Source organism: Lipophrys pholis, assembly GCF_963383615.2.
Source record: "Lipophrys pholis genome assembly, chromosome: 10".
Classification (NCBI taxonomy): domain Eukaryota; kingdom Metazoa; phylum Chordata; class Actinopteri; order Blenniiformes; family Blenniidae; genus Lipophrys; species Lipophrys pholis.
In genome coordinates this window covers 10,366,385-10,386,906 of record NC_137640.1, presented here as the reverse complement: position 1 = coordinate 10,386,906, position 20,522 = coordinate 10,366,385, and the positions used below count along the sequence as shown (strand labels likewise).

General features: G+C 40.6%; 2 protein-coding genes across 2 annotated transcripts; one reads left to right on the top strand and one right to left on the bottom strand.

Annotated features, from left to right (window-relative positions):
• Positions 1-2,018: 2,018 nt before the first annotated feature.
• Positions 2,019-15,187, bottom strand: mau2 (MAU2 sister chromatid cohesion factor). The gene is made up of 19 exons (XM_080473749.1): positions 15,177-15,187; positions 13,251-13,484; positions 12,873-12,956; positions 10,115-10,210; positions 9,780-9,874; positions 9,099-9,126; positions 7,549-7,704; positions 7,288-7,434; positions 6,493-6,583; positions 6,277-6,380; positions 6,025-6,102; positions 5,388-5,453; positions 5,200-5,283; positions 4,735-4,784; positions 4,542-4,619; positions 4,343-4,454; positions 3,554-3,644; positions 3,265-3,392; positions 2,019-3,154 (listed from the first exon to the last, which is right to left on the bottom strand). The coding sequence occupies exons 2-19, from the start codon at positions 13,482-13,484 to the stop codon at positions 3,080-3,082; spliced, it is 1,797 nt and encodes a 598-aa protein (XP_080329875.1). The 5' UTR covers positions 15,177-15,187; the 3' UTR covers positions 2,019-3,079.
• Positions 14,561-20,309, top strand: LOC308115894 (mitochondrial coenzyme A transporter SLC25A42-like). The gene is made up of 8 exons (XM_080473750.1): positions 14,561-14,906; positions 15,313-15,467; positions 16,452-16,563; positions 16,784-16,809; positions 17,043-17,209; positions 17,304-17,420; positions 18,827-18,978; positions 19,088-20,309. Exons 2-8 carry the CDS (start codon positions 15,381-15,383, stop codon positions 19,411-19,413), a joined length of 987 nt encoding a protein of 328 aa, XP_080329876.1. The 5' UTR covers positions 14,561-14,906; positions 15,313-15,380; the 3' UTR covers positions 19,414-20,309.
• Positions 20,310-20,522: the final 213 nt, after the last annotated feature.

The window sequence follows — 20,522 nt, the reverse complement described above, 5'->3', positions numbered from 1 at the left end:
GGACAGGGCGGGACACTGAACCCCAAACTGCTCCCAGTGGATGGCGTGAGTGCCCTGCATGGCAGCCGCCTCCATTGGTGTGTGAATGTGTGTGTGAATGGGTGAACGTGATTAACAATGTAAAGCGCTTTGGGGACTGCTTACGCGGTGGAAAAGCGCTATATAAGTGAAATCCAATTCCCATTTACAGTGAAACCAGCAGCTTGTTTGAAAGAAGTGGATTTTATGCAACTCACATACCAACTCAATAATCTACTACATTTCAGGCTCTGTATCCTCATTTAAAGCTTTTTTTTTTATTTGACAGACCTGTATATCACACTGAAAGTCATAATGAATGAAACATTAGAAACACTCTTAATGCAGTTACAAGTAAGAATCTGCCATGTAATGATTACTGAGCTACAAATCTCTTTTCAAAGGCATCACACGGCCAATTAAAATGACTGAAATCTACATTGAATCGGACCATTTGCTTCCATATGCTTCATAAATCAGAGGTACTGCAGGTCATGATCTATTTTTCATTGTCCCCAGGATTTAAAAATCTATCAAGCATAATTTATATACATTTGATTGATAGTGCTTCATTTATTCACTTGTGGTAAAGTGATATACTACACCTCTCGTGAGGAGCCCACTGTCTCATATAGTTTTCTTTTGTGAAAAGAACAATATTATTATTCTTTTGTGCCCTCAGTGAAAAAAGGTAAGACATCAGCTATACATCCAGACATCCCATTTCCAGAGATAGACATGGGTTTCTTTTTACAGTAAACACAAAAGTTAGCCGACATCGCCATGAAGCCTTAACCTATTATCAGGCGAGTGGCGTTATTCCGTACATTCCTCAGAATCCTTACCAGCTAGAAATGTTGAGTTGATGAAAGTCAGAGATTACATAGCAAAATAGTTGTACTAATCACATTGACATAGGTAAAACCTGTGCAGAGTCTGTAGACTTTATGAAGCTTTTGAAAAAACATGATGCCGCTGGTATTTCACACAAACAATCCAGCAAAGAATAGCAATGCATTTTGCTTTTAGATAGCATTGCTTTATTATTTCAAAATTTAAAGTTATATAAAAATGTCACAAAATATTTAATTAACGGTGCACATAAAATTAATCCACGAAGCAGTAACTTTCAAAGTGTCTAGTAATATTTAGCCGACTTTCTCCATCAATAACAAATAGCCTCGTCTGACCGCAGTACTCAATATTGCACGGCAGCGGTTTCAAACCTGGGATCAAGGTCCCCTTCCATCTTGGCTAGACGTCAGGAGTTTTACAGGAGTGGGGGGTTGGGGGGGGCGAAGCTTTGTCTGCTCTTAGCTGGTCAACTTTCAATGTGCACATGTTAAAGAAATCCATAAGTCACTTTCTACAATCTACTCAAGGATTAGTGACACTACTCATAGCTTTCAATTAGAAGAGTGTTGAAGTCCCCCAATCTTTAGATGATCTGGAAGATACAAAGGACAAAAAGGTATGCAATCATTGACAGTGGATGTAGTGAGAGTAGGACTAGAAGCCTTCATGGAAATCCAGTAAGAAATAGAACTGTAGCTTGAAACACTATATTATACAATCATGATTAAAGTTGTTTTTAACTTGCAACACCTTCAATAAGCCTATAGAAAAAAACTCTCAAACGTCTTATAGAACTTCCTACAGGTTCATAAACGCAATTTACAAGCTTTCTGAAGTTCCCCATAATAAGTTTAAAAGTGATTATGACACACATTTAGACCATTACACATCCAAATATATGCATATACTGTACGACTGGAAACCTACATCAACTACAAGTTGGCTTAAAACTAATTCTCACTTACTGGAATACAGTATTTCTGTCCGACTGCCACTGGTAACCCAAGTATGAACCCTGATCCTTTCTGTACTTATTAAACGGTATCAGGTCCTCTTTGTATTTTTAGGTCCAGTCAGCATATATCTTCTTAGAAAATCAATCACAATGAAGTCCTATGTTTACAAATGATCATGCAAGTCACAAAATGAGTCATATATTTATTGAAGAATTATTAAAAAGCAAATACAAGTTAAAAACATAGGATTTAGATAGAATATGGCAAGTACTTAAGCTTCAACTGTGTCCTTACAGAGTGCTTTAAATACCAAGCAACAAAATGCCTACATAGTATAACTAAAATAAAATCACACCTTACTAGGGACTTTATAAAATGTTATTGTACAGTAAAAGGTTCAATGAGTGGCAAATCTAAACCGACAATGTGAGGAAAAACATGTAGTCAAACTATCAATACAATATATAACAAAATAAAAAACATTTTGATATCTCTAAAACTCACATCAAAATTGTTTCATATATTATGGAACTTGGAAAAATAAATCAGGTAAATGCTTTATCAGACCAATCATTCAGGTACATCATGTAGTTTAAAACAGCAGACCTAAAAGAGTCACTTTCCGCACCGCATTGCCTCAAAATAACTGCACTTTTGCAAAATGACACATTTCAAATCGACATTTTGTGAAAAAAGAAAAAAAAAAAAAAAAAAGAAAAAAAAAATCACAAGAGGTTTATATATTTTTTTTCCTATTGTAAATTCTGTGCAAAAAAAGAAAAAGAAAAAAAATTGTTGAGGATCCGATTGTGGGGATTCTGCATCAGTAACTACCATGCACGGAAAGACACCCTTCATACCAGAAATGCCAAAAGTAAAATATTTACCATGAGTTTAAAAGTGACAAGAATAAATTAATTTCTCCTACATTTTCTGCATTGCCCCCTTTATCTAACCCACATTTTCCAACAAATGGAAATAAATCCTGGCAGACCAAAACAAGTCCTGCCTTTGTGCCCCGTAAGCGTCCATGCCAACAAAGATGATGAAACATGTACATCAGCAGTTGCTGTTGAATGACATTGAACAAATCTTTATTGAGGAAGAAACCTTGAGTATACAAAAAGGTGAAAAGTCCAGACGATCAAATGCTGAAAACCAGTCAAGCTACAGTGGTCTGGATAGCGGGTTAATAGGCATCCGTTTGCTGCCTGTGATTAAATACCAGCTGCAGTCGTACGCGAGCCTGCTCATAGCAGGCTGGCGAGGCTGGTGGTCGGGCCATTCTGCGCCTGGATCTGGACAGGAGGTGGGCCATCGGTCCACTGCAGGACAAAAACAAACATTTTGAGACATTAGTAATTCTCCGAGCGAAGAGCTGAAACATTAGGGCGAAAAAAAAGAAAAGAATGCCAAACTAAGTTGTTTCACATACACTGATGAGGTTATGCTCAGGGAGGCTGCAAGCTGCGATATGATCCTGCAGGAGCTGCTGGGAGAAGTTCTGATGCATCTGGGCAGCTTCGTGGGCATCCATAGTGTTCCCAAGTGCTTTGTTCAGGTCTGCAAGAACAGTACAAACAAAATGATTTGAGAGGTTTAAACATAGCTGATTATTTTGAGAAACGTGCAGCTAAAATCTGGAAAAGCAAAGCCCTTCATTCTCACAGCTTCTCCTCTACTCTACTGTACATGGAGGCGAGTAGAAATGGCCGATTGAGTACCTTTCAGCAGAGCTGAAGACCAGAGCTGGACAGACATGTCGGGGATCTTGCTGGCCAGCTGCATTGCAGGTACGACCATGTTGTTACTCTCCTGGACAGAAAAAGATATATAATTTTAAGACACTGCCAACAGCCATCAAAATCCTCTCATTGAAAAAAACAAAAAACTAAATACAGTCATTTAAGATGTTTTTTTTTTTTGGAAGTCTCACAGATTCAATTCAGCTCTTCCAGATGCACAATCATTTTCTCTTCAAATAATTTGCCCAAATTGAAAGTCCTCAACACTAAAGACTAGCTTCCTCATATAAATGAGGCACAAACCAAAGTTTAAGGGATCATCATAGATCACTGAGAGGAGCCAGCTTAGAAATGTGTTTAGTGTAGAGATGCCCAACAAAGGGCTGGATCATTTATTCAGTATTTTACAATAGTCATAGATTCTCTCTCTGTCTTTCTCTTTTAAGTCTTTGTGCTTTGTTTCAACTTCAGCTAACAGGCCGGATGACAGGACATTACTCTACTGGTTCCTGATAATAGGTTGATAGTAGTGAATAGTTCCATGGGCACGTCTACAGGTCTGCCTTCCTTCTTTAGGCAGATGCATTAAAAAAAGCAAAAAAAAAAAGCTATATTGTCTCTGTTTCGCTCAAAATGGACAAGAGAAAATGTTCTGGTGACCTTGTTCTTCAGGCCCTGATTTAAGCAAAAAGTCAGCTTTTTTCTTTTTTAATTTAAAATTAAACCTTCTGTGTGAGCAGCAGCCTTTAATCAACTATCAAGTCTTACTCTGTGGTTGCCCAGCACATAGAAAATGTGGCCCAGCAGAACCAGGGAGCAGGCAGTCAGCCTGTTCAGATCCTCGGCGTTGGACATCTTCAGGGTCTCCCGCAGGAAGCGTCTGCAGCACATTGAAATGTAATTATCTACCCAGGCAGGACAAATCAGTTGGCGGGTTCTCCATCAAACCAGTTAAGATTTGTCATACTTTGCCTCATTGTAGCGTCCTTGAAAGAAGGACAGGAGTCCCCTGATGTAGAAGGCTGCCGCACGGAGGCAGTGGGAGCTGAAACGAAAATAAAGCCAGGGGCTCGATATTTAACAGTTTCAACAAAATGCTTTGCTTCGGTGCAACATATTATATCGCCTTGTACGAACTGTACAAGTCCTTTGCCACTTACCTTACTGGGAAGTTATGGTCTGGGTTTATTCTCTCCAGGAGGCTGTACAGCTACGGAGAGGATGAACACAGAGGTTAAATGAGGCAACACTGGGAATATTTTCTTGTTTTCTTCACAGCAGATTCCATTCAAAGTAACCTCAATGTCCTGATAATGATCTCAAACCCAAAATAAGGAACACATAAGCATGATAAGACCAAGTGAGACGTTTCGCGTCTACCACGTAAACGTCTTAGTGACCTCTGGTGGACATATTGTGTATCAGCCAACAGAACATTTCTCCCATAAAAAAAACAATATATGTGATAAGCCACTGGCCCGGCGGGTTTACTGACACAGAAATGATACCACAACCATAAAAAAAGAAAAGAAAAGAAAAAGCATAAACAAACACGTGCGTTGGATGTGGCTTTCTGCATTCCACTGTGAAGACATACAGAGGTGACCCATTAATAGTTAACTGACCTCCTGGTGTCGGTTTCCTTCCCTTATGTACACGCTGGCCAAGTTGGTTACAATGTACGTCCACAGTTCCTGGTGTGCGGTGAGCTGAAAGGGAAACAGGAAATGGACATGTTGGTGAGGAATGTAGCCAACGCAGAGGAGAAGTGAGAATGGTCGCTGCGTCCGAGAAAGTACAGTCGAGCGCTCACCCTCAAGGCTGTAGTAAACTGTGCCTCTGCATTGTCCATACAGTTCACCGAGATGCAGTACAGACCCTGCAGGATGAAAGGTACAAGAAAAAAAAAAGGGAGGATGTAATGTAAATTTACTCAGTGACTACATTTAAAAAAAACAAAAAACAAACTATTCTGTTCTTTAAGCATTTTCAAGTATTAGACGAGTTTCATTCAGGTTTTTTTTAACCACAACCTTTATGTTTCAATACATTTTAATGTGTTCTTGGTTTGTATGTCATCTTGTACTCTTAACCCAACAATGTCTTCCTATGAATGCAAAGCATTCCGGAAAAAGGCAAAGCATAATTTCCAAACTAATTTGGTCACGTTAAAACATTCCCGTTGATGCATGTAATGATCCTCTTGTTGTCTGTTTCAAAATAAAATAAATCAACATTTATGGTTTTCTATATAGCACTGACAGCAAGTTAGAGTCGGCGAGGATATTCTACAACAATAAATCCTTTTTTTTGAATAAAACAGTCAAAAGTGTAAAACGCATGAAAAAGTTGAACAGCACAATTCTTGACGATGCAAACATTCATGTTGAAACAAGCACATTTCTTTCGCTTTTTAAAAAAAAATGAGGACTTCAATTGAAAGTACTTACTAATAGCGTGTGAAGCTGAGCGGCGTGGTTTGTGAAGAGCCTGGGGGACTGTTGGCACAGCTGACACACCTGTGAGATCTGGACATAGCACACAGGGTGTTCACTTCCACACGCTCATCCGGTTTTGTAATATGGGAGAATACGAAGCGTTCAGGGCAGTTTTACATAGTCTAACGATTAAACGTTGATGGTTGCACGTGTTGCAAAAAAAAAGAGATATCAAAAAACAGAAAAACGGGAGAGTGAGAATACCTCTTGCAAGGCAGTGGCCTTGTGTCCTGTGACAAGTCGGCACATGATGATGTGCTCCAGTAAAATGACTTGAAAGGTCGAGAGGATGGGGCTGCAGTCCAACACTTAAATGTAAAAAAGAAAAAAAACAATACAAATGACAAATTGTTTTTCCTTTTCTTCATTTGAAAAACATTTGTATATTAAAAAAAGGCTAAACATGAATTTCATATTTACTTTTTAGCTTCTCTAGTTGCATCAGAGCCTTGTCTGTGTACTTCTGAGCTTTCTCCAGATAGCCTGCTTGCATGGAGTGCATCACCGTCACCTGCAAAAGTCAGAAAAGAATGATGAACTCCACGACAATTCTACACAAAATGCACATCTAACTTTTAAACAGCCGCATTTCGTTGTACAGTGGCAGCTAAAACAGTTCTGAGAAATCTCAACTTGAAATTGAAAATGACAAATAAAACCAAAGTTGTTTGCCGCGGTCAGTAATTTGTTACATAAAAGAAAAAGAAAAAAATTGCCTGAGACTGTAGAATCATAAGAGCCCACTGTTCACATCCCCACTAAGCGGGGTTCACAATAGAGGGACACCAGGTGACTATAAAATTGTCTTAATATTCAGTTCTCCGAGTTGTGTCGAGTTCTGAATAACAGTAATATGGCTTCAGAAACGAGAGGAACATGTGATTGGAGTTCACCCGGGTGAGCTGGTCAAACGTCATACCATCAAGTCCAATGATCGACTGTATGACTTGGTTGGTTGCTTATGACATAATTATTCATTTATAATGTAATGCCAAGCGATTGTTGGCTTTACTCAATAACTACACATTAACTTGCTCAACCCCAGGAAAAACACTGAATGGTTTTGATATCGGTTGATGGTTGGATGAAAAACCCCTGCTGCGAGGCAGAAACGAAGATGTGACCGCGACACTGCCGTTTCAAGAGGTTTAAACTTTTAGGAGATTTTAAGTGGGGGGGGGGGGGGGGGGGGGGGGGAGAAAGAAGCTGCATTACCAAATATACAAGGACACACATGTGTTCCTTGGGCAGCCAGTGGAAGAGGTCGGCCGGGTTGCTGGGCAGGATCTCATCATCATGGAGTGTGGAGATGGTCTGGATGCACTGTTGCAGCTGCTTCAGACACGGCTTCACGCTCTTCACCTAAAGAAACAAGCCGTTCATAATCAGTCGGAACCTCCGTTTTGCACAAGGATCACTATCGAATACACGCGCTGCCTCACGACATTCTCGCCCCGGGAGACAAGCGTATCCTACCTGTCCAGCATCCAGGTAGTGTGTGACCTGCAGCACCAGGAAAAAGACCCGCAGGGACTCCTTCTGGATCGGGTTCCCCTGCCAGTTTTCCACTATAGTCCCACATAGTGTGAGAAGAGGATGCACTTCTCCAAGCTTTCTCTCCATTAGCAGCAACTAGAATGTAAAAGAAATAAAGAATACTAATCCATTAATTTATGTTTATTTTCATCTCGCACAACTATCACTGCCATATACACGACCAGTCAAAACCTTGACACATCTTGATTCTCAATGAAGACATCAAAACTATAGATAAACACATATGGAATTATGTAGTAAACAAAAATGTCTAAAATACCTCAAAATGTTTTATATTTGAGAGTCCTCAAAGTAGCTACCCGTTACTTTGTTGACAGCGCTGCAAAGCCTCGGCCTCTCAATGAGCTTCACGAGGTCGTCACCTGAAATGGTTTTTCCCTTCACAGTCGCGCCTTGTCAGGGTTCATTTGTGGAATTATATTGCCTTCTTAATGGGGTTTGGACCATCAGTTTTGTTGTGCAGACGTCAGCCATATTGACAACTGTTAGAATTCATATTATTGGCATGAACCAATCAGCTGAGTAAAGAGAAAGCGCAGTCAATCATTACTTTAAAAGAACCGAAGGTCAGACGGTCCGGAAAATAGCAAAAACTTTTAATGCGTCCCCAAGTGCAGCCGCAAAAACCATCAAGCTCTGCGCTGAAACTCACACCGCTCCAGGAAAGGAAGACCAAGAGTCACCTCTGCTGCTGAGGGTAAGTCCATCCGGGTCACAAGCCTCATAAGTCATACAGCACCTCACGAGTAGAACCCAGATCAATGCCAGACAATCTCTACATCAACCATTCAGAGGAGACTTGATGGTCAAATACCTGCTAGGAAACCACCACCAAGGAAAAGCAACAAGCACATCACAAGCACAACAAGCATCCTGCAACGACATGCCATCCCATCTGGTTTGCGTTTAGTTGGACCATCATTTACTCTTCAACAGGACAATGGCCACAAACGCACCCCCAGACTGTGTGAGGGCTATTTGACCACGAAGGAGAGTGATGGAGTGCTGCTCCAGATGACCTGGCCGCCACAGTCACCTGACTTAAACCCAATCCAGATGTTTGGGGTGAGATGGACGGCAGAGTGAAAGCAAACCCCCCCCCCCCCCCAAAAAGTACTCCGGCTCTCTTAAGAACTCCTTCAAGACTGTTGGAAAGCCATTTCAGGTGACGACATCGTGAAGCTCATTGGGAGAATGCCAAGTGTGTGCAGAACAGTAGTCAAAGCAAAGGGTGGCTACTTTGAGAAATCGAAAATCTAAAACAAGTTCTGAGTCATTTCCCACCTTTTGTTTACTAAAAAACTCCAAATGTGTTCATTCATAATTTTGATGCTTCGAGTGAGACTCTAAACCGGTGGTGTGTCCATACTTTTAACTGGTAGCGTATGGAGCTGTTATGTTAACGCTTTTCATAGCAGAAACGTAATAGATATGGCACAAAAAAAATAAAAGGTTGGCAGAAGACTCACCATGCCTTTACTGAGAAGAAACAATGCTCTGGGGAAAAAACAAAACAAAAAACAAATTAGTTTTTCTAAATAATTGTACCCAGCTCAGTGAATGCTTAAAATTGTAGCAAAGTTGAGACAATATTGAAAAAAAAAGAATTGTACTCAGAAATGTGAACTCTATGCATTTATAAAAGGCAACGTTAACATGTAAATATGTAAAGACAAACAATTTCTTTTTCTCAAACGCAATGGGGCCATATTGATTTTATTTCTTTTAATCTAGAGGACATAATTTAATCCTGTGTGGGAGCAGCATGTGCATGAAAATAGTCACTTTATCAAGAGGTTAAAGTTGTACTTCTATCAATGTTTTATAATTTGATGAACACAAGTGTGTTTCGCAACACTTGGGTAACAGGATGGTGGTACTGAGAAGTAGGTGTCCGGATGTTCAGAATTCACTTCCCTTTAATTGAAATGGAATAATCGAGGACAGAAAACAAACCGCCGCAGAGTGATTAACTGGGGTGTGAAGACTGGACGGATTATCATTAATTACTCAGTCTTCCTGTTCGAGCTCAGAGTGTTTTTTTTGTTTTTCCACACTACAGATTCATGAACACGGTTGATTGAGGTGTGAGAAACCTCCACACAAAAAACTCTAAACGTGCACGCAGCAGAGGAGAGGGTGACCTTTACCTCGTATATTCTGAGCCCACCACTCTGGCATACTCGGCTCCAACTCCCAAAAGGTCACATGCTGACACCAGGTCTTTCTCCAGTGTATGAAGTTGCTGAAAGTCACAGAAAGAAAAAGTTAGTGTGCACCCGCCGCCTGTCATTGAACAAACACACACACTCCAATCCAATAAGACCTACCATAGAGAAACAATAGAAGTCAATCTGAGAGAAAGCAGTACTCACACTAACACCCAAAGTTTATAGTCAAATCTATTCGCATGAAAAAAAATTTTTTTTGGGGGGGAGCTGCATCTTAAACAACAAATAAAGAAAATACATGAAGAAATACATACCGCCAACTGGAACAACAATCTGCAGTGCCAGTATGGTGTTTGCTGTGAGATCTGGATGGCTTTACGCAGCAGAGGCTTTGCAGAGTCCACCAAATTCTATAAAAAGACAAAAAAACAAAAGATACATAACTATCAATTCACTTATTCTAAACTTTCAGCTTTAACACCAAGTGGTATTTCACACCACAGTAGTGATTAGTACTCTTGCCTTAAAAACTTTTTTTTTTTTGGCGAGTTTTTAGTCAAGGCCAGGCATTCCTGTAGAGTCTGCATGTTCTCCCCCGTGCATGTGTGGTTTTTCTCTAAGCATTTCAATTTCCTCGCTCAGTCCCATTGTTAGCAGGAATAAGCTGAATTGGATGAAGCAGTATAGAATATGGATGGACCGAGAAATGATCTGGAGAATATCAACAGCACACTGTATTCATCAACCTATACAATGGTTTTAAGAATTTTGTGAAAATACCAATAAGCGTAACTAAATTCAGTAGTACACTAATACTGAAATTAAAGCAATATTTAAATCTAACATGAGCGGTCTAAATTCCCAACAAGAGTTGCACCTCAATTTGTACCTATGCTACAAATACAAAGACAACAACTACATTTTATTCTGTTTAATTGTATTAGTGACCACAGATTTGCCTTTGGAGTCTGTTAGCAACATTAAAAATGAAATCCTTTTTGATACACGAGTTTTTGAGACGCGACTGACCGACGATAGTTTTGTTCTTGCAAAGCTTGGTGTATGCAGCCACACAGGTAGCGTACAGATCAACCGCCAGAGAGTAATTCCAGCACCACAGCACAACTTAAGACTTCTGTTAGAGCTGCCATCTCTCAGTGACCCAAAAGTGGTTTTTAAGGAAAATTTTGCTATTGAGAATAGGTAGAAGCTAACGGAAACACAACTTCAACGATTGATAGAATTAATCAATTCTAAATTTTTCAATAATTCAAAGTGCAATTTATAGTAAAAACCACTTTGAAAAAAAAACAACTTTAAAAATCAGGTATGTACATTCATTCATTTGCAAAACTAGAAATTGTCAATATATTGCATGGCATTCATTATGCATACAATATATAATACGTACAATAATTTCTAACCTTTTATTTATGCAAAATGAGCTATGATGATGATTCATATCCAGGTGAGTGTTGCTAGGTTCTTCATCGATAGTCGTCTTTTTGTCCAATGATTTCTACAAGCTGGCAACTAGGAGGTTCAAGTACAATTTCCACAGTTGATTTAGAAACTGCATCCAACTTAAAACTTGTCAAATGTACGGATGACGGCTCACTGCGGCAACTTCAGCGGGGAGCCGTAAAAAGATGCCGAAGATGATGATGGATAGAATGTGACGTGACATGGAGCAGTTACAGTCACTGAGTGAAGATGAGGAATACACTCCTACTGAATGTGTACTAAGGAACATTCATTAAGCAGGGACGAGGAAGATTTACAAGATGCAAGTTGCGTATCAGAAAAGTGCAGAAGTCAGCACACAGGATAAATAACGCAGGTCAGCACAAGGAAAACTAAAAAGGATAGATCATCATCCGTAGAAGAAAAACTTTCAACTTCTAGGTCATAAATTTGATGAGGGTGACGACTGAGATGCAAAGATTATTTTTCTGACTGCTTGACATTCAACTGGGTGCAGCAGTGGCTTGATTCATAGAGCGGGCTGTCTCTACGTTTCCAAGTTTGATCGCTCAGATGTTGAAGTGTCCTTGAGCAAGACACGGAATCCCAAACTGCTCCCAATGGATGGACTGAGCACCGTGCATGGCAGCAAATAAAACTGGTGCATGACTGTGTCTGTGAATGGGTGAACATGACTAACAAAGTAAAGGGCTTTGGAAGTTAAGAAAACTGTGAGAAAACTGATAAAAGCAACCACATTTTCCAGAAGTAAAGTCAGTGAACTCGGCTATAGTAAGGAAACGGAGCAAATTTTGGGTCACACGTCATCTGTGATAAATTTTCTCAGTTATCACATTTGCCTGAAGATTCACAGAGACTATTTCAGGCCTCAAACTGAAAAAAAAAATGAGGTTACCGAGCAAAAACGGATCCACCATGCTGATTCCACTGACTAATTTTGTTAGTCACTTGACCAGACACAGGATATGTATGAAGTTGATGTGGAATATGAAAGATGTATGTTTGAAATGACTAGTTTAGAGTAATGTTTCACTGGTTTGAAATGCTTTTCACGTTTATAATTAACTCTGACCAAATTATTGCACACACCTGTAGGAAACCGCATGCAATTAAATACACAAATTGTTATTTAGTGTGTTGCTATTGTGATTTCAGAGGTAATTGTTTAGGCTTCGGTCTTTAAATAGGTAAACCTTTCTTATTTCCGTCAATGTTTACAACAACCCCAACTTAAAAAAAATAAAATAAAATAAAAAAATCCTTGTAAAACTATCCCACTTCTTAGTAAATGGGAACATACAAGTACAACATGTAAATTATTGCCTTTAATTCTTTCCCCTTATTATATTTACCCAGGACAGCAATTGATGATTTGACCAGCTCTGGTACAAAAAAAAATAAAAAACCCTCTTCAGTTGAAAAGATCGTGCTGTCATGTACCCTATATCACAATGTGACTTACAAATATTAAATCATACACGTTACACTCTGTCCAGTTTGTTTTTCATAGAAAAATAACGTTACGCGCGTTTCACTACATCTCGCCTACTGTACTGTACATCGATGGCGTTAATGAAAATGATTTACCTGTTGGCAGAAGAGTTCAGACAAAATGCTGGCAGCTTCAAACTTGACATCTTCAAACTGAGGAACTTGTTGAGAAATGTACCACTGCAACAGAAAAACAAATGTTCAATATCAGCGCAAGACAAGCAGCAATAACACCAACACAATAGCTAACACAAGAGAAAGCCGAACGCCACCGACTGAGGACGAATATGTAACAAAACTTCCGCTAATAATACACGATTAAGCCTTAAATGTTTGTTTCGGTTTACGCTGCAGCTACTTGAATGATGAGTAATCTAAAGTGTCCCATAGGTCTCAGCGTTCTCCGGCTGCGGCCTACACTGGACTGCTTCTACGCAGCATCCCCGCTCTTTCCTCGACCGAGCGCCCGCTCACCGCTTTCTCCAAGTGGCTGCGGGCCAGCTCGCTGTTCTTGGTGTGGTGGTAGAGGACCGAGCCCAGCTGAAGATGCGTCCGAGCCTCGATCCTCTGCGGGGGCTTGAATTGGAACACGGCCTGGAGGCAGTGCACGCAGAGTCGTATTTTGGGAGGACTGGAGGTTCGGAAATGTTCCGCAAAGCCGAGAAGGGCGAGGTACCAGCGCTCCGGGGCCTCCACATTAGACGCCATCTTTCAGACAACAACAAGTTTTTCAGCGCTGAGAGCACTATGGACGGACTCATGGGTTGCCAGGTCTGTCATATACAATCCATGGCCAAGAGGTCAAATTCTTACTCTGTCGCTTGTTGTTTTTGTTGACTTTTTTTTTTTTTTTATCACATTGCGAACAACTATTTAATTGAAGAGATATACAAAAGAAAGTTCACATTTTGTCAAGTTTGCCAAGCATGCTATAACCTCTTTGCTTTATCGATTTACAATAATTGTTCTTCTATTTTTAAGTAATTCATTCATTCATTAATAGCCCTTCGACATAAAGTTAGCTCAAAATCAGCCTCTGTACTATTAGAAAATATCCTTAATAAAGCCTACTTAACATCCACTGAGGCTTCTCTCTCACTTTTAGTGATTCTTACATAAGACTTTAAGTCAGTGAAGATTATTATGGTTTCATTTTCTCAAATATTGGAGAGAAAAAAAGTCTTGAAGGTGGAATCTGGCAGCAATAAACGTACTGCTTGGTTCTAGAAACCCAAATGGATCTCGCCAATTTAACACATTTTCAGGGCTTCATCTCAAAGTACTCATTCCCATCCACTGAATTCTATAGTCGATCCACTGTGCATCACCTGCATTAAAAACAATTTAGGATTCAATTATTATGGAAGTTTGCATGTTTAGCTGCTCTGTATATATTCATGAATGAACCACTGGATGATAAGTTCAGTTGAAGAGGGGTGTATCCAAAATGACTCAATATCTATAAAACAGGTTTGTACCAATGGACATCTATAAACCACAGTGCAATTAAAGCAGCTTGACTTATTGTGGAAGGCTGCCCTGTTTGGGCGTACTTGAACTGCTGAACATTTTATCATTGTTCTTAAATAAGGACAAACAAAATTTATGTCAAAGTTGCATGTATTCACGCCGACATTTAAGCACTCTAAGTTGAAAACAAAGACAACGTAAACATGCAAAAAAAGAGACCTTAAAATGATTGTTTGAAGATTCTGGCAACCCAATGTCGCTTGAACTCTCGCGAGACTTTCGCTATATCAAAACGGGATTAGCTCTCGGTTCTTGTAGTCCAAAATAGACACACACGCACACACACACTCGTCCCAGTTTCCTTAAGATAGCGCAGATAAACAATCTTGCGCGCAGGCCTGTGCTGGATTTCCTCGTCGGCCGCGCCTATAAACAGCCTGCACGCTGCACCGAGGCTCGCCAGCTGTCATTTAGGCTCATCTTCAGAGACGTCAACAACAACAACAGCGAGGGGACGTGCGGACCGTGCAGACGAGCCCCGCTGCGCGTTGAGTCGACGGACGAGCCTCCAGCCAGCCAGCAAACTAATGTTTACAACAAGCTGCAGCACTGACTGAGACGACGCGTCGAAGATTTCCTGTCCTCGAAACGCAGAGCAAGGTAACAAATATGACATTTAGTCGCGATGCAACTGCATATAGACGCGAATAGTTATGCACAAGCGTGTTAATCCAATGTTTATGTATGTAGGTATGACTATTGATGCGAGGTGTGGTCGCTAAGTTGCCTGCCCTACTTATAAGTAATCGACAGTAGGAGCAGTATAGTTGTTCATATTTGACAGCGTATTTGCTAAAATTTTGCAAAAAAAAAAAAAAACAAACAGTGTATCGAGCCTCTGTAATACAATACCCTTGTTTACAAGCTTACCACGGGAACAGTAGGACCCCCCCTCTCCCCAATCCACCCGTGTTAGGATATATATATATATATATATATAAAGGAACTGAGACACGTGAGTCAGAGTGTGGTTGGATTTACAACATATTCTCACTTATTTCCACAGAGGGTGTCGTTTTTCCTTGAATGAGTGATCAAGTGACGGACAGTGTCTGTGATCTGTGAAGGGCACACATGGCCCACCAAGTCAGCGACCACCAGAGCCACCTGCCCGTGGCCCAGGCCACCGTGTTGACTCTGCCACCATCCAGCCAAACAAAGGTGAACATGTCCACACACAAATGAGTCCTCATTTGGACTGCTTTGTTCACGGTGGTTGTTTAAACTTGTTCAGGTATCTCAACTACAAAATAATCCGCTGGGGGAAATGTGGTCCAACCCTGTCTTGCCTCTCAGCCATTAGACTGTTAACTCTTTAACCAACAACGTGTAATAACTATGTATTTAACACTGCTTAAACACACACACACACACACACACTTTTGTCTCAAGGTATCCCAGTCATTGTTATGGTGGTTGTTGTAATTGTGGCATGCGGTGGCAGCTAAATGTGCCACGAAGGACATGCCTCAACTAGTACATGGCTGTATTTAGCAGTGAGGTGCCAGATAATCCAAAGCTATAGCCTCTGTTTATAGAGCAGTTAGGAATACTCAATGAGGACAACTGTCATTCAAAAGTTCATATATTTTGGATTTTTTTTTTTTTCACATCAAGAGCAAACATTAACAACACTTCATATTTAGGCTGTTGATAACAAGCAGCACAAATGAGTCAGAAAAATCGATTTTCACAACATATACTGAAATCTTATGGAGTGATTTAAATTGGCAAATGAAAGAAATCCAACTTCAAATCCGACGCGTTCTAGTTTGGGTTTAGGTGAGACATGTTTGCTTTAAGTGCTCTTCTTATCACTATGTGGGATTGTTTATTGGGTTCAACTGTTCCACTAAAGGGAATGCCTATCTTTGCGAGCACACAAACAGTTCGACTTCAGTGCAGTATTTGTTGGCGTTATCTGTTGCTTTTCCGCACATCGGTTGACCCACATTGGCTTCACGTGCAGATTTCGGCTCGTCTGTTGCCCTATGTGTCCTGGAGGATTAGCCATTTGCACACTTGTTCTGATGAAAGTCCATCTTTTGCGTCACATTGTTCTAAACAACGATAACAACCCCCCCCCCCCCCCCCCTTCCAGTTATGATACACTTTTCAATTATATGACTGAATGTTTTCAAACAGGACCTGAGATCCAGATGGACCACGCTGGACTCCCTGCTGTGCGGCGCCTTTGCTGGAGCTGTGGCCAAAACAGTCATTGCACCTTTAGACCGTACCAAGATCATTTTTCAAGGCAAGAACAACAACAGCCCATTAATACCTTCTCTCCACATATAAACATTGTGACATAACCTGTTATGTATACTTCACTCCTCCGGAATGCGACGGTTTACCCGTTGTTCCAGAGTTTTCTGGTTTGCTATAACTGATAGTTAATCCTCTTAGAGGAGTGTTTAGCCTGCACAGGAGACTGTTGTTTTACTCTGACGTTGACTGTGTTTTTCCTTTCACAGTGTCTTCAAAAAGATTTTCTGCCAAGGTGAGTTGAGCTGTCTATAGCCGTAATGAATCATAGAGTGATTGCTTCATGATTATTTAGAGTTACACATTATAACTTGTGGCGACTGCTGTAAGCCGGGCAATGAACAACAGTTATTCACTCAAGTAAAAACAGTTCTTACACCGAGAAATGATTGTTTTTATTTGTAACTGCTTAATTGAAATGATATTTATATAACCCCCCCCCCCCCCCCCCCCCCTTTTTATCCACAGGAGGCCTTCAGGCTCATTTACTGCACCTACATGAAGGATGGGATGCTTAGCCTCTGGAGGGGCAACTCTGCCACTATGGTGAGAGTCATGCCCTACGCTGCCATTCAGTTCTGCTCACACGAGAAGTACAAAAAACTGTTGGGGAATTACTACGGCTTCCAGGGAAAGTGAGTAAAAGTATTTCATTATTCCTTTGGTGCAGTTTGTAGCTGATGGCGACTTGTTTACTTAACCGGCCTTTTGTTTCCTTCTTTGTTTTAGAGCGCTCCCTCCTTTCCCTCGTCTGTTGGCGGGGTCCCTGGCGGGCACCACCGCCACCATGCTCACCTACCCACTGGACATGGTCAGAGCCAGGATGGCCGTCACAGCTAAAGAAATGTGAGCACCTGCGATGTATTGTTTTGCGACAACAACATGGTCCAACCTGACAACCTTTGTTTGGCTTAATCATCATACGTTTCGGTTAATTTTGTAATTGACGCAAGTGTAAGTGCAGAGCTGCAACCGATTTCAGCTGACTCTTGGTTAAAGGCAGGGTACAACCTGGACAGGTCACCAGTCCATCACATAAACACAGAGAGAGATAGATGAGGACTGACATTCACTGGCACTTGAAATGCCTCTTTAGACTATGTGGTGGTGGTGGTGGTGGTGGTGGTGGGGGGGGGGTGTCTGTCAGTGCAAGTGGCTTAAACTCAAGCGTGGTGAAGGAAAACACACAAGGCCGTGTTTTCCATTATGCAACACTCCCTCTTCTCTTAAGACTCGTCAATGAATCTCTAGGAGGTGAGTGATGCAGGATTCCAGCTGCTCTACAATCATGGGTCTGCCTTGCTGAATTATTCGTTTGAAACCCCATACAGTGGAAGATAGAAAAATGATAGACTAGAAAATACTTTATAAATCCCAGAGGGAAATTCTTTAAAATGAGGAACGCTGCATGTCTCCTCTTGAGTCCGTAGGACATGATGCCCATGGTTTTCAATTTTTTATATATATATATATATATATATATATATATATATATATATATATATATAATTGAGTTTTGACTCATCTGACCTCAGAACAGATTTCCAATTTGCGGACTTTTCAATGAGTCCGGCTCATAGAAGATTCAGTGTTTTGGATCTGCTTCACGTATGGCTTTTCATTTGCATGAAAGTTTCCGGTTTCATTAGTGGATTACACAGTGAATTGTGTCCACAGACACTGATTTCTGGGAGTATACATAGAGAATGATAATGTTTCTCATAATCGTTTTCAGATATTATACTGATAGTGGGATTTTCAACGTCTTTTTTGTTGAACATCTTTCTGAAATTGTGCATTCATTTTAAGGTGCATTGTGTTGCAGATGTTGCTGTCCTGTTGCCCAAATTTTTTATTTTTTTTTGTCGCCTCTTTTTCAACTTTTTTGAGATGGGTTGTAGCCGTAAATTTCAAAACTCACAAATTTCCATGAAATGAGAAAATCCATGTCTCAATGTGCTGTGTGGGGGATTATAAGATGGATTCATGACATTTGCAAATCATTATATTACGTTTTGAATCACATTTAACACAATACCATCTGTTTTGGAACCGGGTTGTAAAATAAACTTCTAAGATGCAAGTTCTACATGCAGACATTTTTGTTACCACATAGTCAGAACGACTAAACGGTTAAAGTTGAACACTAATCCCTGAGAACTCTGCACATTTGCACTTTATTCCTTTCTTCAACAGACAATTCTAAGTGCCTCTGCACAGTTTAGTTCAACTACTCTTCTCTTCCCCAACAGGTACAGTAACATTATGCATGTTTTTCTACGGATCTCCCAAGAAGAAGGACTGAAGACGCTTTACCGAGGCTTCACTCCCACTATCCTGGGGGTCATCCCGTACGCAGGAATCACCTTCTTCACTTATGAAACGCTGAAAAAATTACATGCAGGTAGTTTTACCTTTAATGTTCATTTACTGCAGTTAAATACATTCAAAGTGTTTCTTGAAAATGTTCATTTTTAATTGATTAAATTTTTTTTTTTTGAATTTCCCTGTAGAGAAAACAAAGCGGTCTCAGCCTTACCCTTATGAGCGCCTCGCCTTCGGCGCTTGTGCAGGGCTCATTGGACAGTCGGCTTCATATCCTCTGGACGTGGTGCGGCGACGCATGCAGACAGCCGGCGTCACTGGCTCGTCCTGCCGCACGATCATGGGGACCATGCGCGAGATCGTAACCCAGGAGGGAGTCGTACGCGGACTGTACAAAGGCCTGAGCATGAACTGGGTTAAAGGCCCCATTGCAGTGGGAATCAGCTTGACCACGTTTGACATCACACACAACCTCCTGTTCAGATTGCATCAGACGAGCTTCTTCATCCACTGAATCACACGGGAGCGACGCAAAGTTAAGAGGGAGGTCGTCTTGATGCGTTTTAATGGCAAATCTCTGCTTTGGGCAGACGGGCGTCCTGCACCGTTTTGGTTCAGATATGCAGGACAGCACAGGAGTGGATGAGTAGACAGGAGATCTGTTAGCCGCACGAAGGAAGACACTCATGGAGAAAAATGAAAAGTGGTTCACACCACGGAAACTCTGTTGTGAAATTGTTGTCATCGTAGCTAAAATGGGGATATGAGGAAACCAATTCACATGGACAACCTTGTGTTTTTATGCTAATCTTTGCACCTTATCAGACTAAGAAAATACAGAGATCTAATTAATTCAGTTTATTTGCAGGAAATCCTCCTTTTTTTGGTATTGTTTTTGATCCTGAAACTATGACACCTCAGGCGATTGTTTGTAGCTAAAGTGTTGCTGTGTCGTTTTAATCGAGCACTCTGTGACGGTGCCGATGTTGGAATGAATGTATATTAATGGAGTGAATGAACGGAGGATGGTGGGGATGTCAGCAGGACTGCACACGTCCAATGTCTTGTTCTGCACAGAGCTGTGGAGTCGTGATGCTCATCGATGGTAATCAAACATGATCAATAAATCTATGTACAAATATCTAAGAATATATTACAAATTGACTTATGTGCATATTATTGCGGTTGCACCTTTTGTACTGTGCTCACATTGTTGTGCAGTTTACATAAATGCTTTTATTTCGAAAGCATAGTCTAATCCAATCAAAGCACTGTTAACCCATCCATTTGTTTTATGTTTAAAACATTTCAAGCTTACAGTGTTTATATACAGTGTATCTAAAGACTTATATTTGCTGGGTTTTTTCTTTTCTGAATCACAGCTGACCTTGCAATAAAGTGTTTGAACACAAGAGTAAGTAGTGACTTATTTTGTCCACTAGGGGTGGCTGCTCCCCCAGAAGGTCTTATGGTGTGCCCATTTTTACATTGAGCCACATCTGAGCCTAACGTCATGCAATGAAAAAGAGGTAATTATATTTTATCTTGTTAACTTTATCTATAAAAGTATTACATTTACTCTCCCAGCTAACGAACCAAAAAATATCTGTTAGTGACCCACAT